The 22,004-nt window shown below is 45.8% G+C and overlaps 1 protein-coding gene across 2 annotated transcripts; it reads left to right on the top strand.

The window, feature by feature from the left end:
• Positions 1-477: 477 nt before the first annotated feature.
• Positions 478-19,524, top strand: Dnajc8 (DnaJ heat shock protein family (Hsp40) member C8). 2 transcript variants are annotated; one of them, XM_052717282.1, is made up of 9 exons: positions 478-606; positions 3,254-3,355; positions 6,283-6,339; positions 8,688-8,754; positions 9,294-9,388; positions 11,375-11,446; positions 16,328-16,419; positions 17,219-17,294; positions 18,765-19,524. In XM_052717282.1, the coding sequence occupies exons 1-9, from the start codon at positions 529-531 to the stop codon at positions 18,885-18,887; spliced, it is 762 nt and encodes a 253-aa protein (XP_052573242.1). In that variant the 5' UTR covers positions 478-528; the 3' UTR covers positions 18,888-19,524. The 2 variants fall into 2 exon arrangements, with proteins under 2 accessions (XP_052573242.1, XP_052573244.1); XM_052717284.1 differs by lacking the exon at positions 6,283-6,339.
• The last annotated feature ends 2,480 nt before the right edge of the window (positions 19,525-22,004 follow it).

Below are 22,004 nucleotides of genomic sequence, written 5' to 3'. Positions count from 1 at the left end.
TCAAACTCAGATTCATCTGCCTCTTGCCTCCCCACTGCTTGGGATTAAAGGCGTGTGCCACCAATGTCCCGCAATAATAATTTTTTTAATTTTAATATTAAAAAATTATATATACCGGGCAGTGGTGGCGCATGCCTTTAATCCCAGCACTCGGGAGGCAGAGGCAGGCGGATCTCTGTGAGTTCGAGGCCAGCCTGGTCTCCAAAGCGAGTTCCAGGAAAGGCGCAAAGCTACACAGAGAAAACCTGTCTCGAAAAACTAAAAAAAAAAAAAAAAAAAAAACTTAAAAAAATATACATATATGAGTTCGAAGCTAGTCTGGTCTACAGAGAGAGTTCCAGAACAGCCAGGGATACAGAGAGAAACCCTGTCTTAAAAAAGAAAAAAAAAAAAAAAAAAAAAGGCCAGGTAGGGTCTCGGGCCCTTTAAGTGCGGCTTGGCGGCGGAGGCGGTCCAGGAAGGCGGTCTTGGAAGTGTCACGTGAGGCTGCGCCTGCGCAGAACGGTCACGTGCCGGCTGGCCGGGAAAATGGCGGCTTCGGGAGAGAGCGGGGCTTCGGGCGGCGGAGGCAGCACAGAGGAGGCATTTATGACCTTCTACAGTGAGGTGAGCCCGGAGTAAGGATGGTGGCCTCAGGGAGACCGCGCTCCGGCTCCGTCCGCAGCGGCCTGGTGCAGCGGGACGCCTCCCGGGACCGTTGGCCCGTGCCGTCCGGCCTGGGGACTGCGGACCGGCTGTGGGGTGCATGCGCGGCCGCCACTGTGGCTCCTGGGGTTCCCGGAGTGCGGCCCGGTGGCCGGGCCTGTGGACTCAGACCCGGAGAGGGGCCGGCGAGCTGCTTGTTGTGCTGCAGCCGGCAGGCCGTGGAGTCTACGACTGATGGAGGCCGGGACCTTTCCCGGCGGAGACTGAGCTGCAGCGCACCTGCTTTTATTTGTAAACAGGAGGGAGGCCTTTCCCACTCCTCTGCCATGAATGTGTGAGTGGCAGTTTCTGCGGTTTACCAGTGATCAGCACTGTTCATCATGACACGAATGCGTTATGTGACCCCCATCTTTAACATGACGAACCTTAAGAGGGTGCATACGTACTTGCTTGTGCGACTTAATAGCAGGAAACAACTTGGTGTCAGGTAGGACAGGAGTGACCTGGGTCTGAGCCTTATTTACAATGGCACCGCCAGCGTCTAGTGCATGGTGGAAGTTTAGCATATATTCAGTGAATAAATGAATGGATAGACTGAATAAAAGCGAGCCATTTGGCGCCAGAGGCCCTCATATTGAATTCTTGCAAGGCAATTAGCTTGACTGCTATTGAAATCTTTGAAGGCACCAGTTCCTACATCTGTGAAAGGAGGGAGTTAATATTATAAGAGTTTTCACGACGATTAAAGAATTTTAAGAAAGCAGTTTGCAAATTATAAAGTAGAAGCAAGGCAGTCGTTTATTATTGTTTTGTTTGCTTGATTTTTTTTTTTTTTTTGAGGCAGTCGTTTTTTAAGTCAGGTGTCTCCTGTTAGCCCAGTTGGACCCTCCTGCTTCAGCCTCCGAAGTGCTGGGATTAGAGCCATTATTTGTGGTGTTAATAATAGTACTTGTTATGTAGTACTTTTTTTTTTCATAGTGTTGGCATTTTTGTTTTGCTGTCTGAGGGATTTCAATCCATTTTGGTGGAGAATGTGGGCAGGGCAGTGCACATCTTTTAGGCAGGAAGCAGGGAAAGAATGCCTGTGCTTTGCGGGAGTATTAAAGTTAATGTTGGGAATGAGCACATCCTCTGTAGCCCTGTCTTTTTAATCTTTCTTTTTTTTTTGGTTTTTCGAGACAGGGTTTCTCTGTGTAGCTTTACGCCTCTCCTGGAACTCACTTGGTAGCCCAGGCTGGCCTCGAACTCACAGAGATCCGCCTGGCTCTGCCTCCCGAGTGCTGGGATTAAAGGCGTGCGCCACCACCGCCCGGCTGTATCTTTCTGTTTGTAAGACAAGTTCTCACCGAAGTTTAGGCTGACTTTGCAGTGCAGGCTATCTAGAACTAGTGGTGATCCTCCTGCCTCAGCCTCCCAAATGCTAGGATTACAGGAAGGAGCCTGACACACCCAGCTTTATTCTTTTGCCAAGTATCAAACCAAGGGTTTTATGCATGCCAAGCAAGCACACCACCAACTGAGCCAATCCCAGGTCCCCCATAATGATGTTGAACGTTGCTCATAGTTCATGGTTCAGTGTACTTGAATTTTTCCTCTCAAAATGAAAAAAGGTGCATTAGTTGTACCCACATGCAGCTATATTGTCTTTGGTTCAAGCTCTGTGGAAGTGGCTGTGTTTTACTTATTTATTTATTTATTGTTTTGTTTTTTGAGACAGGGTTTCTCTATGTAGCCCTCGCTGTTCTGGAACTCTCTCTGTAGACCAGGCTGGCCTCAAACTCACAGATCTGCCTGTCTCTGCCTCCCAAATTCTGGGATTAAAGGCATGTGCTACCACTGCCTGGCTGTGCCACCCTGCCTGGCATCCGGGAATCTTCTTGATGTCTGATTGGGAGTGAAACTGTTAGGGTAAATTTCTTACAAGTTAGGTAATTGGAAACCTCGCTCTCTGTAATCCTCAATTTTTCTATGTGTAAAATGGGGATAATGATAATACCTGCCAAGTAGAATTGTTAAATATACATGTAAATTAAAAAAAATTGTGTGTAGGGTATATGTGTGTGCAGGTATGCACATGATGGGCACAGATGTGTGTGGAGGACAGAGGTCAGTGTCATGTATCTTTCACCATCCATGTTATTTTTTTGAGATACGATCTGTCACTGAACCTGGTGCTCGCCAGTTGGCTAGACTGGCGGTCAGTCAGTTCTGGGGATCTGCCTGTCTCATTCCAGGTGCGTGTGCCCATGCTCAGCTTTTCGTGGCTGCTGGAGAGCTGAACTATTACTGTAAAATTAGTTATGCTGCTGTAATCATTCTTCAGTAGTTAGTAAAGTGTTTGACACATGGTAGATACAAATAGTTGTTGGTCGAGCATATTAGTATTGTGTTAAGAGTAGACATGCCGGGCGGTGGTGGCGCACGCCTTTCATCCCAGCACTCGGGAGGCAGAGGCAGGTGGATCTCTGTGAGTTCGAGGCCAGCCTGGTCTACAGAGTGAGTTCCAGGACAGGTGCAAAACTACACAGGAAAAAAAAAAAAAAAAAAAAAAAAGAGTAGACATTCAGCTTATTTTTACTAATGGAATTGTTAATATTTTTACTTTTAGGTGAAACAAATAGAGAAGAGAGATTCAGTTCTAACGTCCAAAAATCAGATTGAAAGATTGACTCGTCCTGGTTCCTCTTACTTTAATCTGAATCCATTTGAGGTGAGTGGATTGTCACTGTAGCATCTAGTGGAGAGCTTTTCATGTGTGCAAACTGTGTGTGTGTGTGTGTGTGTATTATGTTGTCACTGCAACATCTATTGAGAGCTTTTCATGTGTGCAGACAGTAATGTGAGTGCTTATTATGTTGTTGCTGTAGCATCTGTAGTGGATAGCTTTTCATATATGCAGACTTATGTATGTACTTTTTTTTTTTTTTGAGACAGTCTCATGTACTCAGGGTTGGTTTTGAACTCCAAATCCTCCTGCCTTGACCTCCCAAATGCAGAGATTGTAGAAATGAACCACCACACTTGGCTATTTATTTTTGAAACAGGATCTTACTGTAACCCACTATGGCCTGGAGCTTACTTTATATCTCAGGTTGGCCTTAGACTCTTTGTGGTTCTCTGTGGGAGCCCGTTTTCAGGTTCTTCGTGGCTTTACCCAGCAGGTCTGCATAGAGAGGATGATTGGACCACAGGCCTGAGTGCAGGTGTCTGAGATGGTATGCACTTGGCTGTGCTTGGAGGGGGTGGGAGGGAGGTCTTTTGCTCCACCTCTTGGTGTTTCTATAAATACCTTAGTGCAGAGACAGTCAGGGCTCGTTGGAATAGGTTCCAGGCCCTCACAGGCTATCCTGTATTTTCTATCTGTTTATCTCCACATTCTAAATCTAATTCTAAATCCTATCTAATATTTCCTGCTGCTCTCACTCAAGAAAACTCTGAGCGGGCGGTGGTGGCGCACGCCTTTAATCCCAGCACTCAGGAGGCAGAGACAGGCGGATCTCTGTGAGTTCGAGGCCAGCCTGGGCTACAGAGCGAGTTCCAGGACAGGCTACACAACTTTGTCCTGTCAAATGTTCTCTAATGCTTTTGTAGCCGGAATATACAAGGTTTCGTTTTTAATATAGAGACATAGTTGAGCCTGATAAATTTAGCGTCTGTGATTTAAAAACCCTGCATTGCCAGGTAGCCTGTACTCTGCACTTGGTAGACAGAGGCAGGAATATCCCTACAAATTTGAGGCCAGCCTGGTCTGCATAGCAGCACTTGGGCCAGCCAGGGCTCAGTGAGATCCTATTTAAAAACAAAAACAAGCAAACAAATTTTGTTAAAACTGTTTTGTTATACAAAAATAAAAGATACCAAATACTCAGTAAAAATAATGAAGACCAGGAGATTTTAGATAAGCTAATGCACTTTGTGTTTTTGAACATATCTCCAGTGTAGCTCAGAGTGGCTCAGCCTAGCGCTCTCCTACCCCTCCTTCCTGAGTGCTGGCGTCATAGTGTGTTCCACCCACCGTGCTCAGCTCTGAACATTTCTTGTCGTCACTAACCACTGTTCTTTCATGTGTGATAAAAAGTCAGGTCTTTTCTCAAATCACAGTAAATTGACAGCTTGTCTTCCTTTGTCTTTCTAATAAAGGGAGGCAGGGAGATTCTGGTGCTGCCCTCAGTGGTGCTGACAGTTTTGGGTCTGTTCCTTCAACTCTCCAAATACACTGATTATTTAAAAAAAATTTTTAAAAATATGTGTGTATGTTTTGCCTGCATGTGTATGTGTGCACCATGTGCATGTCTGGTGCCCATGGAATCTAGAAGAGGGCGTCAAAACTGGAGTTCCATGTGGTTGCTAGCCACTGAGTGGGTGCTAGAAATTGAACAGTGAGCCACTTCACTCCCTTTTTATTGTTGTGCGTACTAGGTTGGCCCGCCTTGCCTTGCTTTCCTTTTCCCTTCCTCCCTCCCTCCCTTCCTCCTTTCTTTCTTTGGTTTTTCGAAACAGAGTTTCTCTTTATAGCCCTGGCTGTCCTGGAACTTGCTTTGTAGACCAGGCTGGTCTCAAACTCACAGAGACCCACCTGCCTCTACCTTCCAAGTGCTGGGACTAAAGTCATGCACCACCATGTCCAGCTAAGATTTATTTTTATTTTTTTTTGTGTGTGTGTGTATGTTTTATTTTTAAATTATGTGAATGTGTATCTGTGTGGGTTTGTGTTCATGGGTTCAAATGCACATGGAGACCAGAGGTATGAATTCCCTGGAGCTGGAGTTACAGGTGGCTTGGAACTGAACTACTCCTCTTCTGGAACAGTGCATGCTCTTAACCTCTGAGCTGTCTCTCCAGCCCGTTTTTATTTTTTCAGTCAGATCTCTATTTAGGTCAGCCTGTAATTCATGACAGTTCCACTCAGCTTCCTAAATACTGAGGTTATAGATGTGAGCCACTGTGCCAAACCCATCTCAACATCTTTACCCCACTTAGGTTCTGACATAATATGCTAGGCAGCCGACTCTGGGCTTGCCTTTGTTCTTTCTTGGCACTCCATGTCAGGCTGTTCTGTGTGGACATCCTTCTAACCCCACATGGGCTCTAGCACTCTGCCTTCCTACTCCTGCCTGTGTGTGGTCACTCTCTTCTTTGTCCCAGGTGAGCTCTGAACTCTGACACTGTGTTCTGGACTACGAAATTCAGAGTATATCACTTCACCTGGTTTTACTTAATGGATTTATATTGCTCATGACAGAAGAGGGGAACAGAAAGCTTGTAAGAGGGGGGGGATACACATGTAAATACACACACACACACACACACACACACACACACACACACACACACACCCACACCCCAGATACACATGCACATGCATTCTCTTCCTCCTTTTTTTTTGAGACAATGTCTCATGTAGCCCAGATGGACACTGAATTTGTTACACATCCAGGGATGACTTGATTCTGTTGTTCCCTTGTGGTAGGAGTCTAGGAGTGCTCCCCCACTGCCCAGTTTTATGGTTTTGTTCTGAGACTGCTGTGCCAAGGCTGACCCAGCATCACCATCTTTCTGCCTCTGTTTTCCTAGCGTTGAGATGACGGGTAAGGGTCACCGTGCCCAGCTTGACACTTTTGATCTTGGTTCTTCCAGGTTCTTCAGATAGATCCTGAAGTGACAGATGAAGAAATAAAAAAGAGGTTTCGGCAGGTACAGTGCTGTTGCTGTCGCTAGTGTGTGAGCTTTCTCTTTGTTTCTTCTAGATGGGGCTCATGGAGCTTGGGCTTGCCTAGAATTCCCTGTGTAACCAAGGATGATGGTCTTGAACTTGTGAGCCTCTGCTTTCTGGGATTGTAGGCATGTGTCACACCTGGTTTATGGGGTGCTGGGCATTGAACTCAGGTTTTCCTGTGTAGTAAGACAAATATTCTACCAATTGAGCTACTTCCTAGACATGATGATTTTTTTTATAATTTATTTAACTTTATTTTATGTGCATTGGTGTGAAGGTGTCAGATCCTCTGGAAGTGGAGTTATAGACAGTTGTGAGCTGCCATGTAGGTGCTGGGAATTGAACTCAGGACCTCTGGAAGAGCAGCCAGTGCTCTTAACCGCTGAGCCATCTCTCCAGCCCCTCTAGACATGATTTTTAAGGACTAGATACTTTTGGGCCAAAATTTAACCCCTCATCAAAATTTAACCCCTTCCAAATTAAGGCTCGATAACTGTCTCATGAACTTAGTGACATATATGTATAGTGATAGAAAATGTTAACTAATGTACCCAGAGTATGGTTTTCTGTGAATATAATGATGTGAATATAATGATATAGATAGATAGATAGATAGATAGATAGATAGATAGATAGATAGATAGATCTCCAAATAGAGTGTCTACAGACTTACTTTTATTGAGGCAGGATCTTATGTTGTCACACTGACCCCATACTCCCTGGTTTATATGACTGTTCTACCTTAGCCTTTAAGTAGCTGGGGTTACAGGCACACAGCATCTGCCTAACCCACTCAGTTACTTCATCTCTTGCAAATGACTGTAAATACTCAAGAAATACCTCGCTTAGGTTGGTGTTTCTTGTGAGATGGCTAAGCAGGTAAAAGTATCTGCTGCCAAGCATGACCACCTGAGTTTGATCCCTGGGACCCACATAATACAAGGAGAGAGCTGAGTCCAGAAAATTGTCCTCTGATCTCCACACACATACCATGGCATGTGTTCATGTTCCCCAACCCAGTAAATGTAAGAAGTTTTTAAAAAAGAAATACCTGACTTAATGTAACAAGTATTTATTAAAATGTCATCAGGAAAGTAGCTGGCTGGCCTGATTCTTGCCACTGCCTTTTTACTTTCCTAAGTTCTTCATCTCTTCATGCTGACTGTGATCTCCGATGCTGCACAACAGTCTTGTTAGTATCCGTGCGTCCTCCAGTGCAGTAGATTTCTCCACGTTGCTGACTCATGGTTACCTCTGATCTCCCAGCAAGCTATATTAAGCTAAGATGGTTTTTGTTTTTGCCTGCTCAGTCATTTCCCATCATATAACTTTATAGTTTTATTCTTCCTGAGCTCTGATCTGTGCTTAAACTTAGCGCTCCCCCCTGTTTCCAAGGTCTTGTTTTCCAGTATAGTCTGTTACAGTTGTTCCCAGTATACCAAGCACTTCAGTCCTTAGACTTTCCCTGCAGCAACACACTTGACGTAGCAGACGGCCTCATAGTTGCGAGTGCGCAGGCCTTGAGTTTTCACTTGTTCTCTTAGGGGCAGTGTGCACTGAGCAGGCGCTTTGGACCTCTCTGTGTCTGTTTGCCTCATGTGGTAAATGCGTCCAAATATTTAAGTCAGGTATTGCATACAGAAGGCTTTCAGTGATGTCTTGATAATCTGTGTGTACTAACCATTGTCCATGGATGTTTGTGTGCAAATTCATTACTTCTGTCTTTTTCTCTGATCCCTCTCCCTCCCCCTTACCATTCCCTCTTTTCCATTTACTTTTCCCTGTCATTCCTCCCCTCCTCTCTCTTCTGTTTCCCTCCCCCTGTTTTTCTCCTTTCTTCCTAACTATCCCACAGGTTTCCTTTATAGCCCAGGCCAGCCCTGAACTCATAATTCTCCTCAGTGTTGAGATTTCAAGAATGGGCCCCTATATTCAGTTTGTGCTAACTACTTGCATTGTTCATTTTGTCCACACAACAAACTATTTAGATGTAGGTACTTTGTATCTTTCCAATGATAGAGCAGGAAGCCGAAGTGAAGATAGGCAGAGTTGCTCAAGGACTCAGAGCTAGCGTGTGATTGAAGTTAAAATTACAAATAAGACTATGGCTCTGGTGCTTCAGGATTAACGGTAGATTTTCATCTCCTAACACAGTTCTTTTTGCTCCAGCTAGTTTCTGTCCATCAGTGACAGCCAGTCAGGAATCTTATAAATGTCTGAAAGAATCGTTTGGGGAGGTTTTTTTACAAAAAGTGCATGTTTTGTTTATTATTTACCCGTGTGTTCCGGGAACTGCTGATGAGCTTGACTCTTCTCTTCCCTGCAGTTGTCTATATTGGTGCATCCTGACAAAAACCAAGATGACGCTGACCGAGCACAGAAGGCTTTTGAAGGTATTTGTGTGTTTACCTGCTTTTGAGTAATTGTCAGTGCTAAGGAGGAATAGCTGTGGAGAAGCTGTGGATTTCAGTAAAGCAGCCATTTAAGCAGAATGTTAAAGAACTATTCCTTGGGGGCTGGGTGTGTATCTCAGTGCTTGCCTAGCATGCTTGAGGCCCTGGGTTCAATCCCCAGCACTGCAAAGAAAGTAGACTTTAACTTTGTTAGTTAAAACTTGCGTGTCTACCAATATACTTTCATTGCATAGAATTGTCTTTTTTTCTGAGCGTAAGTAAAGCGGGAAATACTTTATCAGTGTTTTCATGTAGATGTGATATGTTTAGCCTTGAGTGTGTATTTACTATTTTTTCCTAAGACTTTCAAGGTCATTGCTATGGTTGTATGCTTTTTAAAAATGAGTTTAACAATGGTAAATAATGTAACAACGTAGGGAATGTTTTTAGACAGTGACAGTACATTTACACTGCCTGAGTATAGATCAGACTTTGAGAGGGTATTTGCAGAAACAGTTAACTTCAATGTTTTGCATTAGCTGTGGACAAAGCTTACAAGTTGCTACTGGATCAGGAACAAAAGAAGAGGGCCCTGGATGTAATTCAGGCAGGAAAAGAATACGTGGAACACACTGTAAGTATTTCTAGTGCTGCTGTGTTTACAGGAAGTAATAGCAAGCTATGGGCACCGTGTAGAAGGGTATATGCGACCTAGCAGAGCTGACCACATAGCTGGTGACCATGTCCATTCTCTTGACCACTTACGTGGTGCTCATGAATAGCAACACAGCGAGCGTTCTTTCCTGAGAGAAGAGGGAGCTCAGGGTGAGGAGTGGCCAGGCTGCTGCCACCCCACTTGCCCTGCCAGTCCTGTGTTGTGTCGATCGTTTCTTTGGCCTCCCAACTAAGTTGCCATGCTACCCCAGTGAGAGTGGAGGAGCAGCGCGGCTGTGGAGGTGTCGACACCCTGGTTTTACTTTAGTGGGTATAAAAGGTTTGGAAATGAGAGAGGCTGTCAAGGATCTCTGAGTGGGTTTAAAGCAAGAGGAGGCCACGTTCAATTAATAACAACTCAGAGACTCATTTGAAACAAATTAAATTATAGCTTTTGTTTGTTTAAAATGTGGTTCCAATTGCTGGGGGTACAGCATAGCCTTAAACGTTCAAGATTGCCTGGACAGGCCTTAAATTCTTAATCCTCTTCCTGACCTCCTGAGCTGTGGGTTTATGAGTTGTATGCCGTTGCATCCAACGGAAGGACCTTTCTTCTTATTTTTGGTTGGATTATTTTGAAGGAGAGTCTTATGCAGTCCAGGCTGGCCTCGAATTAGCTATCTACCTGAGGCTGATCCTAAATTCTTTTTAAATCTTTTAGATTTATTTTATGTGTAAGAGTGTTTGGTCTGCATGTATGTATGTGCACCATGGGCATGCCTGGAGCTCAAGGAGGTCAGAAGAAGGTGTCATCATCCTCTGGAACTGTAGTTTCGAATGATTGTGAGCTTCTGTGTGGGTGCTGGGAACTGAACTTGGATCCTTGCAGGAGCAGCAAGTGCTCTTAACTGCTTAACCATGTCTCCAGCCCCTAGTCTTGCATTCTTGATCCTTCTCCATATCCAGTTGCTAGGATTATAGGCATGCATCATGTGCCCAACTAGAAAGCCCCCCCCCCCTTTTTTTTTGGCCTCTTGGAGCAAGAATCTCAAGACCATTTACAAGAGTGAGTTCAACAGTGAGTGGGTCAGGAGTCTGTCTTTGTTTTGAAGAGCTTTGGAATCTGAAATGGAACTTTATAGGCAGTAATAATAAAGACGGACCCATTTTAGATGAAGACAGTGAGGAGAAAAATAAGGAAAAGGAAAGTGTGTAACCGCGTCCTAATGGTTGTGTTGCACATGGCACTTAGAGAGTCAGTCCTGTTAGAGATTCTGTCTTTGCTTGAATGGAATCGTCCTTAGAATTCCTGGCCACAAGGTGGCAGTAAAGTGTTTCTGAGCCTGCTAGGCACGTGGCTGTGTGATGGATGACTCATAGGTGACTTTCGGAGTAGTGACAGTCTCTTGTGAATGATTATTAATTCTTATTATTTGTAAGCTCAGTAGTGACCAGAATGACGAATGTATCCATTAGTGTGATGTGAAAATTTTGGTTTCTGGGAGTGTCACAGTGGAAACAATCAAGAATGCACTTTTAGAAATCCTTTTCATACTTAAAATGCCGTACGTTTTCTAAGTCCTTCTAAAGCTTGGCAAATGTGCTTTCTTTGCTATAACTATGTGACCACAAGTTAAGAAAGCTGAATGGCCATGTCTAAGGCTGTTAGCTGTGGCTCAGCCTTTATGAGGTGGGGACAGCATGTCTGTTGGTTGCCTCTCACTAGTGCTGGCTGTGGGTACAGATTTTAGGGTAGGTTAGAGGAAGGATTCAAGGTTCCCAGTCTTCTTAGTTGCTTTACAGTGTTTTCTATTAGCAATGACTTTTTAGATTTAAATAGAAAGGAGGAGGCTCTTTGCCTTCATCTTGTTATCCTATGCCCATGGAAAAGTGCACAGATGTACAGCTCAGTGCTGTTCTTAAAGTATGATTGCTCATCTTTTGATGGGGAACAAATTCTTTTTAGGTTAAAGAGAGAAAAAAACAGCTAAAGAAGGAAGGAAAGCCTACAAATGTAGAGGAAGATGATCCCGAACTGGTAAGTTATTGGGAAACCACTTGTCCTGTGTGATTGGGGGGTTGAAGAGAAAGGCCTCACTTAAAGCATGTTATGTGGACATTTTTTTTATTCATCCTGTGTGTAGGTGTGTTTGGTGTTTGTCTTGTGTCTGTGTTATATGCATAGTGTGTGTGCTTGTGTGTTTGTGTGTAGAAGCTGGGGAGGTATCTGCTCTAGCACTTTCTATTTATTCCCTGTAGACAGGTTCTTTCACTCAACACCCTGGACCTGCCTCCACTGGCTATGCTGTCCCTGCCCCCAAGCATTGGGTTACAGGCATGCGTAGCCATAGTCAGCCTTTTACAAGATTGCTGGGGATTTGAACTCAGGTAGTCATGCTTGCACAGCCGGCACTTTTACCCACTAGCCCAGCTCCATCAGCCTTCTGTGTATAGGGCTGCTGCGGAGTTTCTCTGTGTAACAGTCCTGGCCTGTAGACCAGGCTGGCCTCGAAATCCCAGAGATCCACCTGCCTTTGCCTCCCAAGTGCTGGAATTAAAGCCAAGCACCACCTGGCATCACCATTTCTTGTATGTACACTTGATGGAGTTTATGGTTGATTATTTTACAAGCCACACATGCAAAGTATTATGTATAATTATGGTTTTTAATTTCTTTTGAGATACATAGAAACCATAGGTACATGTTTAGGAATCTAGGGCTGGAGAGATGCTTAGCTGCCCGGAGCACTTGCTGTTCTTGCAGAGGACCTGAGTTCAGTTCCTAGCATCCCTGTGGTGTCTCACAACTTCTTGTTAAGTGTAGTTCCAGGGGTTCTGATGCCGACTCTTGCCCTGTGCTGGCACCTACACACATAAAGAAAAGCAGGCACACACGCATACATGAGGTTAATTAAATAAAGAATTGAGGGAAACCAGGTGAGGTGGTTCACGCCTTTTAATCCCAGCACTTGGGAGATAGAGGCAGGTAGATCTCTCTTGGAGTTTGAGACCAGCCTGGTCTACATAATGAGTTCTAGGACAACCAGAGCTACATCAAAGGCAATCAGGGCAGGAACCTGGAGGCAGGAACTGATGCAGAGGTTATGGAGCGGTGCTGTGTATTGGCTTGCTCCTCATAGCTTGCTCAATCTGCTTTCTTATAGAACCCAGAACCACCAGCCCAAGGATGGCCTCACCCACAATGGGCTGGCCCTCTCAAATCAACCAATTAAGAAAATGCTCTACAGCTGGATCTTATTGAAGAATTTTCTCAGTTGATGTTCCCTCCTTTTTTTTTGAAAGATTTATTTATTTATTATGTATGCAATGTTCTGTTTGCATGTATATTTCTGCAGGCCAGAAGAGGGAGCCTGATCTCATTACAGATGGTTGTGAAGCACCATGTGGGTGCTGGGAATTGAACTCAGGACCTCTGGAAGAACAGCCAGTGTTCTTAACCTCTGAGCCATCTCTCCAGCCCCCCTCCTTTTATATAACTCTAATTTGTGTCAAGTTGGAATAAAACTAGCCAGCATACTCCTGTAGACACACACATATGCACACATAAACACATACTCATTCATATACACACATATATATGCGCACACACACACATGCAACCATATATACACATACAAAGGAACTTAGATGTTAGGGTATGGAGAGATGGCTTTTATTTATTTTTAATTTTTAAACTTTATTTTTATGTGTATGGGTGTTTTGCCTGCATGTATGTATGTGTACCACGTGTGTGCCTGGTATCTTCAGAGGCCAGAAGAGGGCATTGGATCTCCTGGGACTGGAGTTACAGACAGTTGTGAGCTGGGTGCTAGCAATTGAACCTGGGTCCCCTGGAAGAGCAGCCAGTGTGCTATTAATCACCGAGCCATCTCTCCAGCCCACCATTTGGAGCTTTTCTCTTTTTTTCTTTCTTTCTTTCTTTCTTTCTTTCTTTCTTTCTTTCTTTCTTTCTTTCTTTCTTTCTTTCTTTCTTTCTTCCTTCCTTCCTTCCTTCCTTCCTTCCTTCCTTCCTTCCTTCCTTCCTTCCTCTCTCTCTCTCTCTCTCTCTCTCTCTCTCTCTCTCTCTCTCTCTCTTTCTCTTTCTCTTCCTCTTCTCAAGACAGGGTTTCTCTGTGTAACCCTGGCTGTCCTGGAACTCACTCTGTAGACCAGGCTGGTCTCAAACTCACAGAGATCCCCCTGCCTCTGCCTCCTGAGTACTGGAATCAAAGGTGTGCAACAACACCACCTGGCTCTATTTAGAGCTTTTAAAGACACTAAAATATTTGGAGCTGGGGCATTGACTCAGTGGGCCATGCACTTGCTATGCCATTCCGAAGATCAGGGCTTGGCTCCTCAGATTCCCAACAAAACCTGGGCCAGCGTGGTGGCTGCCTGTCATCTAGAGCTCTAGAGGTGTGCTACACCAGCAGGAAGTGGTGAACTTCAGGGTCAGTGAGACACTACCTTACTAAATAGAGAGCAGCTGTGGCAGACACCCGACGTCAGGCCGCCACATGCACCGTATGTGCACCTGCCTACGTGTACATTCATACGCAAACACACCTTTATTCGTGCACCTGCACTGTACACACACAAAGATACTGAAATACTTATTACATGTTCCTTTACCCAATTGATGTTGTCCTTGTTAAAGGCTAGAGTTCGTCAGCATCATTTTTCCTGAGCAGCTCCTAGCAGCTCCTAGTATTAAAGAGAAGTTTTGGACTCCTTCATTTCTCTTTTCCTTCTTGTAGTGTTCTTTGCTCAGTAGCTCTAATTTTAGTGCATGATCCACTGATGTACACATGATGGATTATTTTCTGTACTTCCATGTATAACACAAGAAACTTTTTGTTTGGGAAGAAAACACTAAACAAGAACATAACTTTGTTCTGAAAAATTCATGGTTGGTTGGGCCTACAGATGTGGCTCACTGGTGAAGAGCATGTTTTACTCAGGCAGAGGACTTGAGTTTGGTCCCCAGCACCCACACAGTGGCTCAAACTGCCTGTAACTCTAGCTCCAAGGGATGACATCCTCTTCTGGTCTTGACGGACACCTGCATGCACATGTGCACAAACCTCCATGCAGGCACACACATACACACATGATTATAAATCTTTAAAAAAAAAAACCAGGTGGTGGTGGTGGCACATGCCTTTAGTCCCAGCACTTGGGAGGCAGAGGCAGGCAGAGGCCTGGTCTACAGAGCGAGTTCCAGGACAGCCAAGGCTACACAGAGAAACCCTGTCTCGAAAAACCAAAAAAAAAAAAAAAAAGAAGAAGAAAGAAGGGTGAGATGGCACTTGTTGCTCTTGCAGAGGACTGGGTTCAGTTCCTAATTCCCAGGTAGTGGCTCCCGACCGTCAGTAACTCCAGTCAGTAATTCCAGGGGATCCAGTGCCGCCTTTTTTATGGGCAATGCACACACACAATTCACACACATACTCCTACAATAAAATGAATACATTAAAAAAAGGACATAAGGGAGGTAGTCTCACTGCAACTTGATACACCATGGCTGGCTGATGGCCATGGGAGGCCCGCCCCTGTCTGAAGAGAAACAGTGGGGGAGGGACTGGGAAGAGAGGGGGGAGGGAAGACTTTGGTTGGATGTAAAAACAAAAAAAGCCTCATGAGTGTGGTGTGCTGGCACATGCCTGTAATCCCAGCAGTTGGGAGGCTGAGGCAGAGGATTGTCTTGAGTTTGAGCCCAGCTGGACCACATAGTTAGACTCTGTCTCCAAAAAAATACCCCACAACTATGTAGTGGGATCCGGGTCACTTATCTTTACTTGCTTTTCTTTAATTCATATAAATGCTAATAATAACTGATGCTGTAATAACAGCTACCATAATTAAAAGGCTCTGGGTGGGTGGGGGTTTAACTTGGTGGTAGAGGTCTTACTTCCAATGCTCAGGTTTTATCCCCTGTACTGTAAAACCAACAGAGCTTTGTATCTTTTTTTTCTTTTTTTAAAGATTTATTTATTTATTTTATGTGCATTGGTATTTGGCCTGCATGTATGTTTGTGTGAGGGTGTCAGATCCCCTGAAACTGGAGTTACAGACAGGTGTGAGTGGCCATATGGGTGCTGGGACTTGAACCCGGGTCCCCTGGATGAGTAGCCAGTGCTCCTACCCTCTTAGCTATCTCTCTAGCTCCACCTTTATATTTTCTATGCAATGCTGTGTTATCTTTCCCCATCAATGTATCTTAGAGTGTAAGGTGAATTGGTTTCAGAGACACAAAGTGCTTGATCAAGGCAGAACATGTTCTATCCTGTGTAGTAGTCCTGGGCGCGGGGCAGCTGCTGGCATGGAAGCTCTGCACAATGTCCTTCAAGGTCTTGGCTCTTCTATGGCTCTGGTAACAAGGATGTGGCCCCCATCTTCCTGGCCTGGGTGTCTCATCATCTCACTCAAGTGCCAGACAACAGAATAAAGGGGGAAGGAGGAATATGCCCCGCCGTCTAAGAACATCCTGGATGTCGTATATGAATATGTTGACTAAACTCTGAATCACATGGCCAGACCTAGCTATAAGGAAGTCTGGGGATTATGGGCTTTTATGTTTAGTGGCTTTGTCCCTTAAGACAGGTTTGCAGTTGTGGGTGGGGACAGCTATGTAGGATTCAGCTTGGGTCTAGCCACTAAGTCAAAGTTACAAAGTATTTGTGAAAAGGAGAGTAGAAGTCAGTCCTGGGGAATTTTCGCAGAACACCTCCATAATCTCAGTGGCCTGAGTGCTTATGTGCCTTCTCCCAGACACAGGTTCCTAATCTGCTTGGTAAGAGAGGAAAGGTCTCCTAGGCAGGTGGCTTTCTCCCTGAAGGGGCAGTGTTGTAATTACTTAATTTCAGCCTTGATATGAGATGTTTACCTTTATTTTCTTTTGTCCATAATTTTCTTGCAGTTCAAACAGGCAGTCTACAAACAGACCATGAAACTGTTTGCTGAGCTGGAAATTAAAAGGAAAGAGAGAGAAGCCAAAGAAATGCATGAAAGGTACACATCCCCGTATTCATCTTAACCTCATTGAAATGCACAGATTAGCTAATGCAGGCCTCTGGGGATTTTCCTAATGAGTTTGGTGGCACTTCATTTACAAGAAGAAGCTGGAGAGGCACAGTACAGCTCAGGGCTGGAGCTCCTGCCTAGCATACATGAGATAGGCTGTCTGAGCCAGTCACCGGTAAGACATTGTCTGTAGACTTTTGGGAAATTCTGACTACACCTGTCCATAGGGAGTTCATTCTATTGAGGAGTGCAGTGTGTTTTCTTCCTTTCTGGAATGCAGTAGAATGTTTGAGGCCAGGATCTTTTCTGGGCCTGATAGCTATGGTGTGTAGGCGGGATTGCAATGGAATAGCTTTAACTTGTTCTCAAGTATGATTTCCTCTGATTGTCACAAGTGGTGATGTTGCCAATTGTGGTGGTACACACCTCTAATCCCAGCACTTGGGAGGTGGAGGCTGGGGGAAAAAAAGCAGTTTGAAGACTATTTTTGGCTAAATAGCAAGTCTGGGGCCAATTTAAATTACATGAGACCTTGTCTCAGAAAAAAACAAAAGGAAATATTGAAGTCAATTTGGCTTCTGTATTTTGTTGTTGACTGGAGTAATTAGATTTTGCTAGTTGAGTTTGTATGAAATATCATTTTGGGATTAGGTTTTGTCGTCTGTGTGTTTTAGGATGAGGCCTCAGCATTGGCTCGGGCTTTGTGTGTCTCCCTGTGCAGCTGAGCCTTAGCTCATGTGGGGAACACGCTGTGAGCGTTGGGTAGACTGCTGTCTTTCCCTCCTAGGAAACGACAAAGAGAAGAGGAGATCGAAGCACAGGAAAAAGCCAAGCGAGAAAGGGAGTGGCAGAAAAACTTCGAGGTGAGTAGCTGAGGAGGTCATTCCAGAATAAGGAAGCTTAATTCCTGGGGGCTCCAGGGCTGCCTGGGGCAGACAGGGAAACAGGATGTGTGGGTGAGAGTAGGCACTGGGGAAGCGGAGTTGGGGGTCACCTCACCTTCGTAAGTCTTTCCCCCAAGAACAGTGAATTCAGAGGTAACAGGAAGTAGCACCCTATTTAGCTTGGAGGACAAAAATTTGTGGAAACAGGTTCTTTTGGGAGCAGGGAGTTGAGGTTGAGACAAGTTCTCATATAGTCCAGTCTGGCTTTGAACTCACTGTGTAGCTGATAATGACCTTGAATTCCTGATCATCCTGCTTCAGCCTCCCAAACATTGGGATTAAGGTGTATACCATCACAGACCACTGAAAACGGTTCTTGTGACCCAATTCTTTCTGCAGAGAGACTTCTGTGTTTTGTTTTTTTGGCTTTTTGAGACAGAGTCTCACTTTGTAGCCCAAGCACCTTGGAATTCACTGTGTAGCCTGGGCTGGCCTTGAACTATTGATGACCCTCTTATCTCAGCCACTCCAGTGCTGGGATTACAGGTATGTGCCACCACACCAGCTCACCTTGTAGCTTTTGACTGGATTCATTGCTCTTCAAGTGTCTGATACAGTTCTGGGTTGCATTTGCTCCGTCTTTTATAGGATTTAGAATTCAGGGTAGAGCTTGTTATTGGTTAACCATAATTTTTGACTTGGTTTCTGTCCAGCTTTATGAAACGGGAAAATGAGTAGCCTATTTGATAATGAGGTAGAGAGCTTTGTGGCCAGAGATTAGCTAGTTTGGAGACATCTCATCCAAGTTGTCAGAGGGGCAGCAGGAACATGGTGAAGAAAGAGTAGCTGTCCTCCCAGCTAGCTCCATAGTTGAGAAAACTAGTCATCCTCTCACAGTTGGACAGTGCTCTTTATTGCACTCTGTAGTCGGCTTTTGGGAAGGGTTAGAAGAAACAGCTAGGGGCCAGGCACGATGGGGCCTGTCTTTAGTTGTAGCACTCAGGAAGAGGAGGCAGGCAAATCTGTGGAAGCTCAAGCCAGCCTGGTCTACAGAGCGAGTTCTAGGACAGGCTCCAAAGCTACACAGATGAACCCTGTCTCAAAAAAACCAACCAAACAAAAAGAGGTAACAAGCTGGCTCTGGGAGTGTAGCTCAGCAGTGGGAACGTAACGGAGGGATTTGTGTGGAACACCCACCCAGAGGCCCGCAGTAAATAGAGTTGTGATAGCATCGCTTATGGTGGCCTCTTTCGAGCTACATTCAGAGGGGGTTGTGAAATTTTGCTGGGTCTCTAGAGGTGGGAGACAGCTCTGATCTGCTCTCCTCTTGGACTGTTCCAGAGGGCTGACCTGGGCTGGGCCGTGGGAGGGCAGTTGGCGGCAGAGCAGGTTCAGTCCCTTTTGCTAATTAGAGACCTCACCTTGAACTTCCTTTCCGTTTTCTTTCAGGAAAGCCGGGATGGCCGAGTAGACAGTTGGCGAAATTTCCAGGCAAATACAAAGGGGAAGAAGGAGAAAAAGAACCGGACCTTCCTTCGGCCACCAAAAGTAAAGATGGAACAGCGAGAGTGACCAGCAGGGCCACAGCCACAGCCTTCCCCGGCTGCCTCCTTCTGCTTCAAGGACTCATTCTTTCTCCACTTCCACCCCAACATAGAGTAGTGTTGGCTTTTTAGTCTATTTTGTTTTCAATACAGTTTAATATCAATCAAAGTAATTTGTACATTGAGAGGAGGGGCTTGGTCTAACCTTCCCCTGTCCTCACTCACGGAACCACCAGGATCGGAAGGGGCCACTGACTGCTGCCTCCTCTTCCTACAGCCTGTAGCTTAATGTTTTGTGTTTCACTGAATTGTGGTGGCTCAAGGTCATGCATAGTTGGTGGACATCCTCCAATTAAATGTCTTGCTTACAGTGGTATTTCTCCAGACCAGCCTGGGCCACCATGGGAAGCCTCTTTACTTGTTTCTAGGTGTGCCATCCTTGAGACCTAGAACCAGTAGAGGCATTGTGGACTCACAGGGCAGTCACTTGATGCCCTCATGCCCTGTGGTGGTTGACCACCCAGAGTGGTATGAGGCTCCCAGCCACTTAGACCTGTTCACTTTCCAAAGAGTTAGCCATCTTCCAGCCAGTCCTACTGTGTCCTCGCTTGTCTGCATTCATTAGTGCTAATATTCTTTTACGTATAATAAATTTTTATACCCAAGCCTTTGATGTCCTTTTCCTTAGGTGTAACTCCAAGGACAGGCAGGTCCATCATCTTGCATGGCCCATCCCTGCAAGTGCCTTGTGGTTGGACACACATACCTCCCTCCACTAATTTGGTGAACCTTAGCTTCTTTACCTGCAAAATGGGACTACAGGGCTGGGGATATACTCTGTGGTAGAGTGCTTGCCTGGCATGTGTGAGGTTCTAGGTTCAACCTTCAGAACAGCAAACTTAAGTACAGGAATTTCAAGTACGGCAGGAGGTCAACTGGGATGTAGCTCAGTAGGGGGGGTGTGAGGCCCTGGGTTTCGTCCCCAGCACCACCAGAAACTGATTGGTTTTACTGTAGGGACTTTGGAGTTGGCCACTGCATGTCTGACAGCCACCAGACTGTCCTGTCTGCAGCGTTAGACACCATTCACTTGGAGAATGAGGTGAAGCAGTGTGTGAGAGCATCTGGCTTACAGTACATGCTCAGGTGTCCCGCTTGCTATGGGAGACCAGATCAGCCTGTGGGAGGGCCTCAGTAGGAGTAGAAAGGTGACTTGTGCTGCTTGTAGGTGTGTCCGGTGGGATGGCTTACAGAAGATGTGGTGCACACACACACCTTCGCTTGGTTCTTGTGGGTAGGGGGTGGGGCTTGGCTTTACTACCCTTCTGGGTACTGCTGGGCATGTCCAGACCACATGAAATAACAGCAACACCTAACACCAAACCAAGGCAGAGGGAGGGAAGTGTTGGGTCACTGCAGAGGTGCTGCATGTCCTGAGGTGACAGGGTTGTCTTGGGCAGGGAGAGCGGTACTCCATCATAGGGGGTTAAAACCTAGAGAGCTTGAGTTTATGGTTTATGGTTCAGCCACCTGCAAGGCTACCTTGGTTCTCAGAAGGCCATGCCAGCAATTAGCCATGCTTGCTTCTCTAACAGATAGGCTGACGTGGAAGTGAGACACTCAGAGACCTCTGCTGGATGCCTCACGGCTGAGGCACGTGAGCGGGCGCAGACCGAGGAAGGCACAGGTACTTGCTACTCCAGAGGCCCTTGTTCTTGTCCGTGGCAACCAGGGAATATGTCCTGGAGAAAGTGATGTTCGGGGAGAGCCGGCACAACTTGAAGATGAAGTAAACGCAGTGTTTGCTCCCTACATCTGGAGGCGGGTGGACTCGGGTACCCACAGCTCCCGGGACAGCAAGGGAGTGGCTGCGCCTGCTGTTCCATCCAGGAGGGATGATCATCTCAGTTACAGGAAGCCGTGGCAATACCACATCTTACAACCACTAAGTGAAAGGTCCAGGAAGTGGTGTCCCCAGATGTGGTTGCCCCACAAATAGGTCTGAGGACAGTAAATATGAGAAGATAGCAATGGAGAACAGGCAGATAGGACTTGTTCCTTTGGGTTGGGCGCCTACAGGTCACAAAGAGATTAAGTTTGTCATTGAAAGGAGGAATCTTCTGGAGCAGCTCACAGTGGCAAGCTGGAGAGGACTTGAGGGGAAGGTGAGGGGTCAGGAGCAGCAATCCCAGACGGCTGGTGGTGAGGTCATACCCAGGAATACTCTGCCTGGAGCATGGGGACCAGGGAGGTAGGATCAGTTCTTCAAGTCACCTTCAGCTCTTTGGGTTTCAGTAAGGACATGGTATTTTCTAGAAGGAACAGTCCATTTCCTCTCTGCCAGTTTGGCCATACACTGGCCTGAAAGAGCAGTCATGACTCTCACCCTGGCCGTGACTGCCCAGAACAGCTAGAGAGAGGGTGCCTCGAGCATTCAATTGAGGTCTCACAGCCAAGTCTGGCCTCTAGGGTAGGAGCTCTGTAGCCGCTTGTCCCCCAGAGAGGGAAAGGGAGCTCCAGGCACCAAAGGCTCCTTGGAGGTTTGCTGAAAGAGCTGTTCCACTCGTGTGGCTTGCTGTGAGTCACAAAGCCACCACCCCACACCTTCCATGACAGTCAACTGCCACCAAGACCTCCCTGGGCACAAGTACAGTGAACAGCCAGTGAGCTAGGGTGAGGATCTTAGCATTTGAGTCAGTAATGATGTCAACATCGCCTCAGCTTCCTCCAGTGAAGTACTGATTGCCCCTTGAAAGGCAACATGCAGGCAACTAGTCATGCCTTTGGCAGTCTAGTCAGCTATTTGGTGAAGAGGTAGGAGGAAAGAGGAGGTAAATTCCAGTGCAGAAGTTGGAACTCCAGGCAAGTCCTTGGCTCTTGTGGGAGCTGTGGTCTGTTGCTTCCATTAGACTAAGGGCTCTTCAGAAGGCAGACATGTGTTGTGGAATATTATTTTTAAATGTGTTACATTCGTTTATGCTGTGGAATATTTGTTTAATGATGCAAAGATGTGTTGCTTTTTTTTTTTTCTCGAGACAGGATTTCTCTGTGTAGCTTTGTGCCTTTCCTGGAACTCTCTCTGTAGCCCAGGCTGGCCTCGAACTCACAGAGATCTGTCTGCCTCTGCCTCCCTAGTGCTGGGATT

This window comes from Peromyscus californicus, unplaced genomic scaffold (genome assembly GCF_007827085.1).
Source record: "Peromyscus californicus insignis strain IS unplaced genomic scaffold, ASM782708v3 Scaffold_5__1_contigs__length_169319896, whole genome shotgun sequence".
Taxonomy (NCBI): Eukaryota; Metazoa; Chordata; class Mammalia; order Rodentia; family Cricetidae; genus Peromyscus; species Peromyscus californicus.
The sequence above is the reverse complement of the archived record's forward strand: the minus strand, read 5'-3'. Positions and strand labels throughout refer to the sequence as shown.

Excerpts from the sequence above, each read along its gene's own strand:
- Dnajc8 (XM_052717282.1), top strand. The coding sequence starts at position 529 with ATGGCGGCTTCGGGAGAGAGCGGGGCTTCGGGCGGCGGAGGCAGCACA. Across the intron at positions 8,755-9,293 it reads AGCACAGAAGGCTTTTGAAG|CTGTGGACAAAGCTTACAAG; the intron begins GTATTTGTGTGT and ends GTTTTGCATTAG. Across the intron at positions 17,295-18,764 it reads AGTGGCAGAAAAACTTCGAG|GAAAGCCGGGATGGCCGAGT; the intron begins GTGAGTAGCTGA and ends GTTTTCTTTCAG.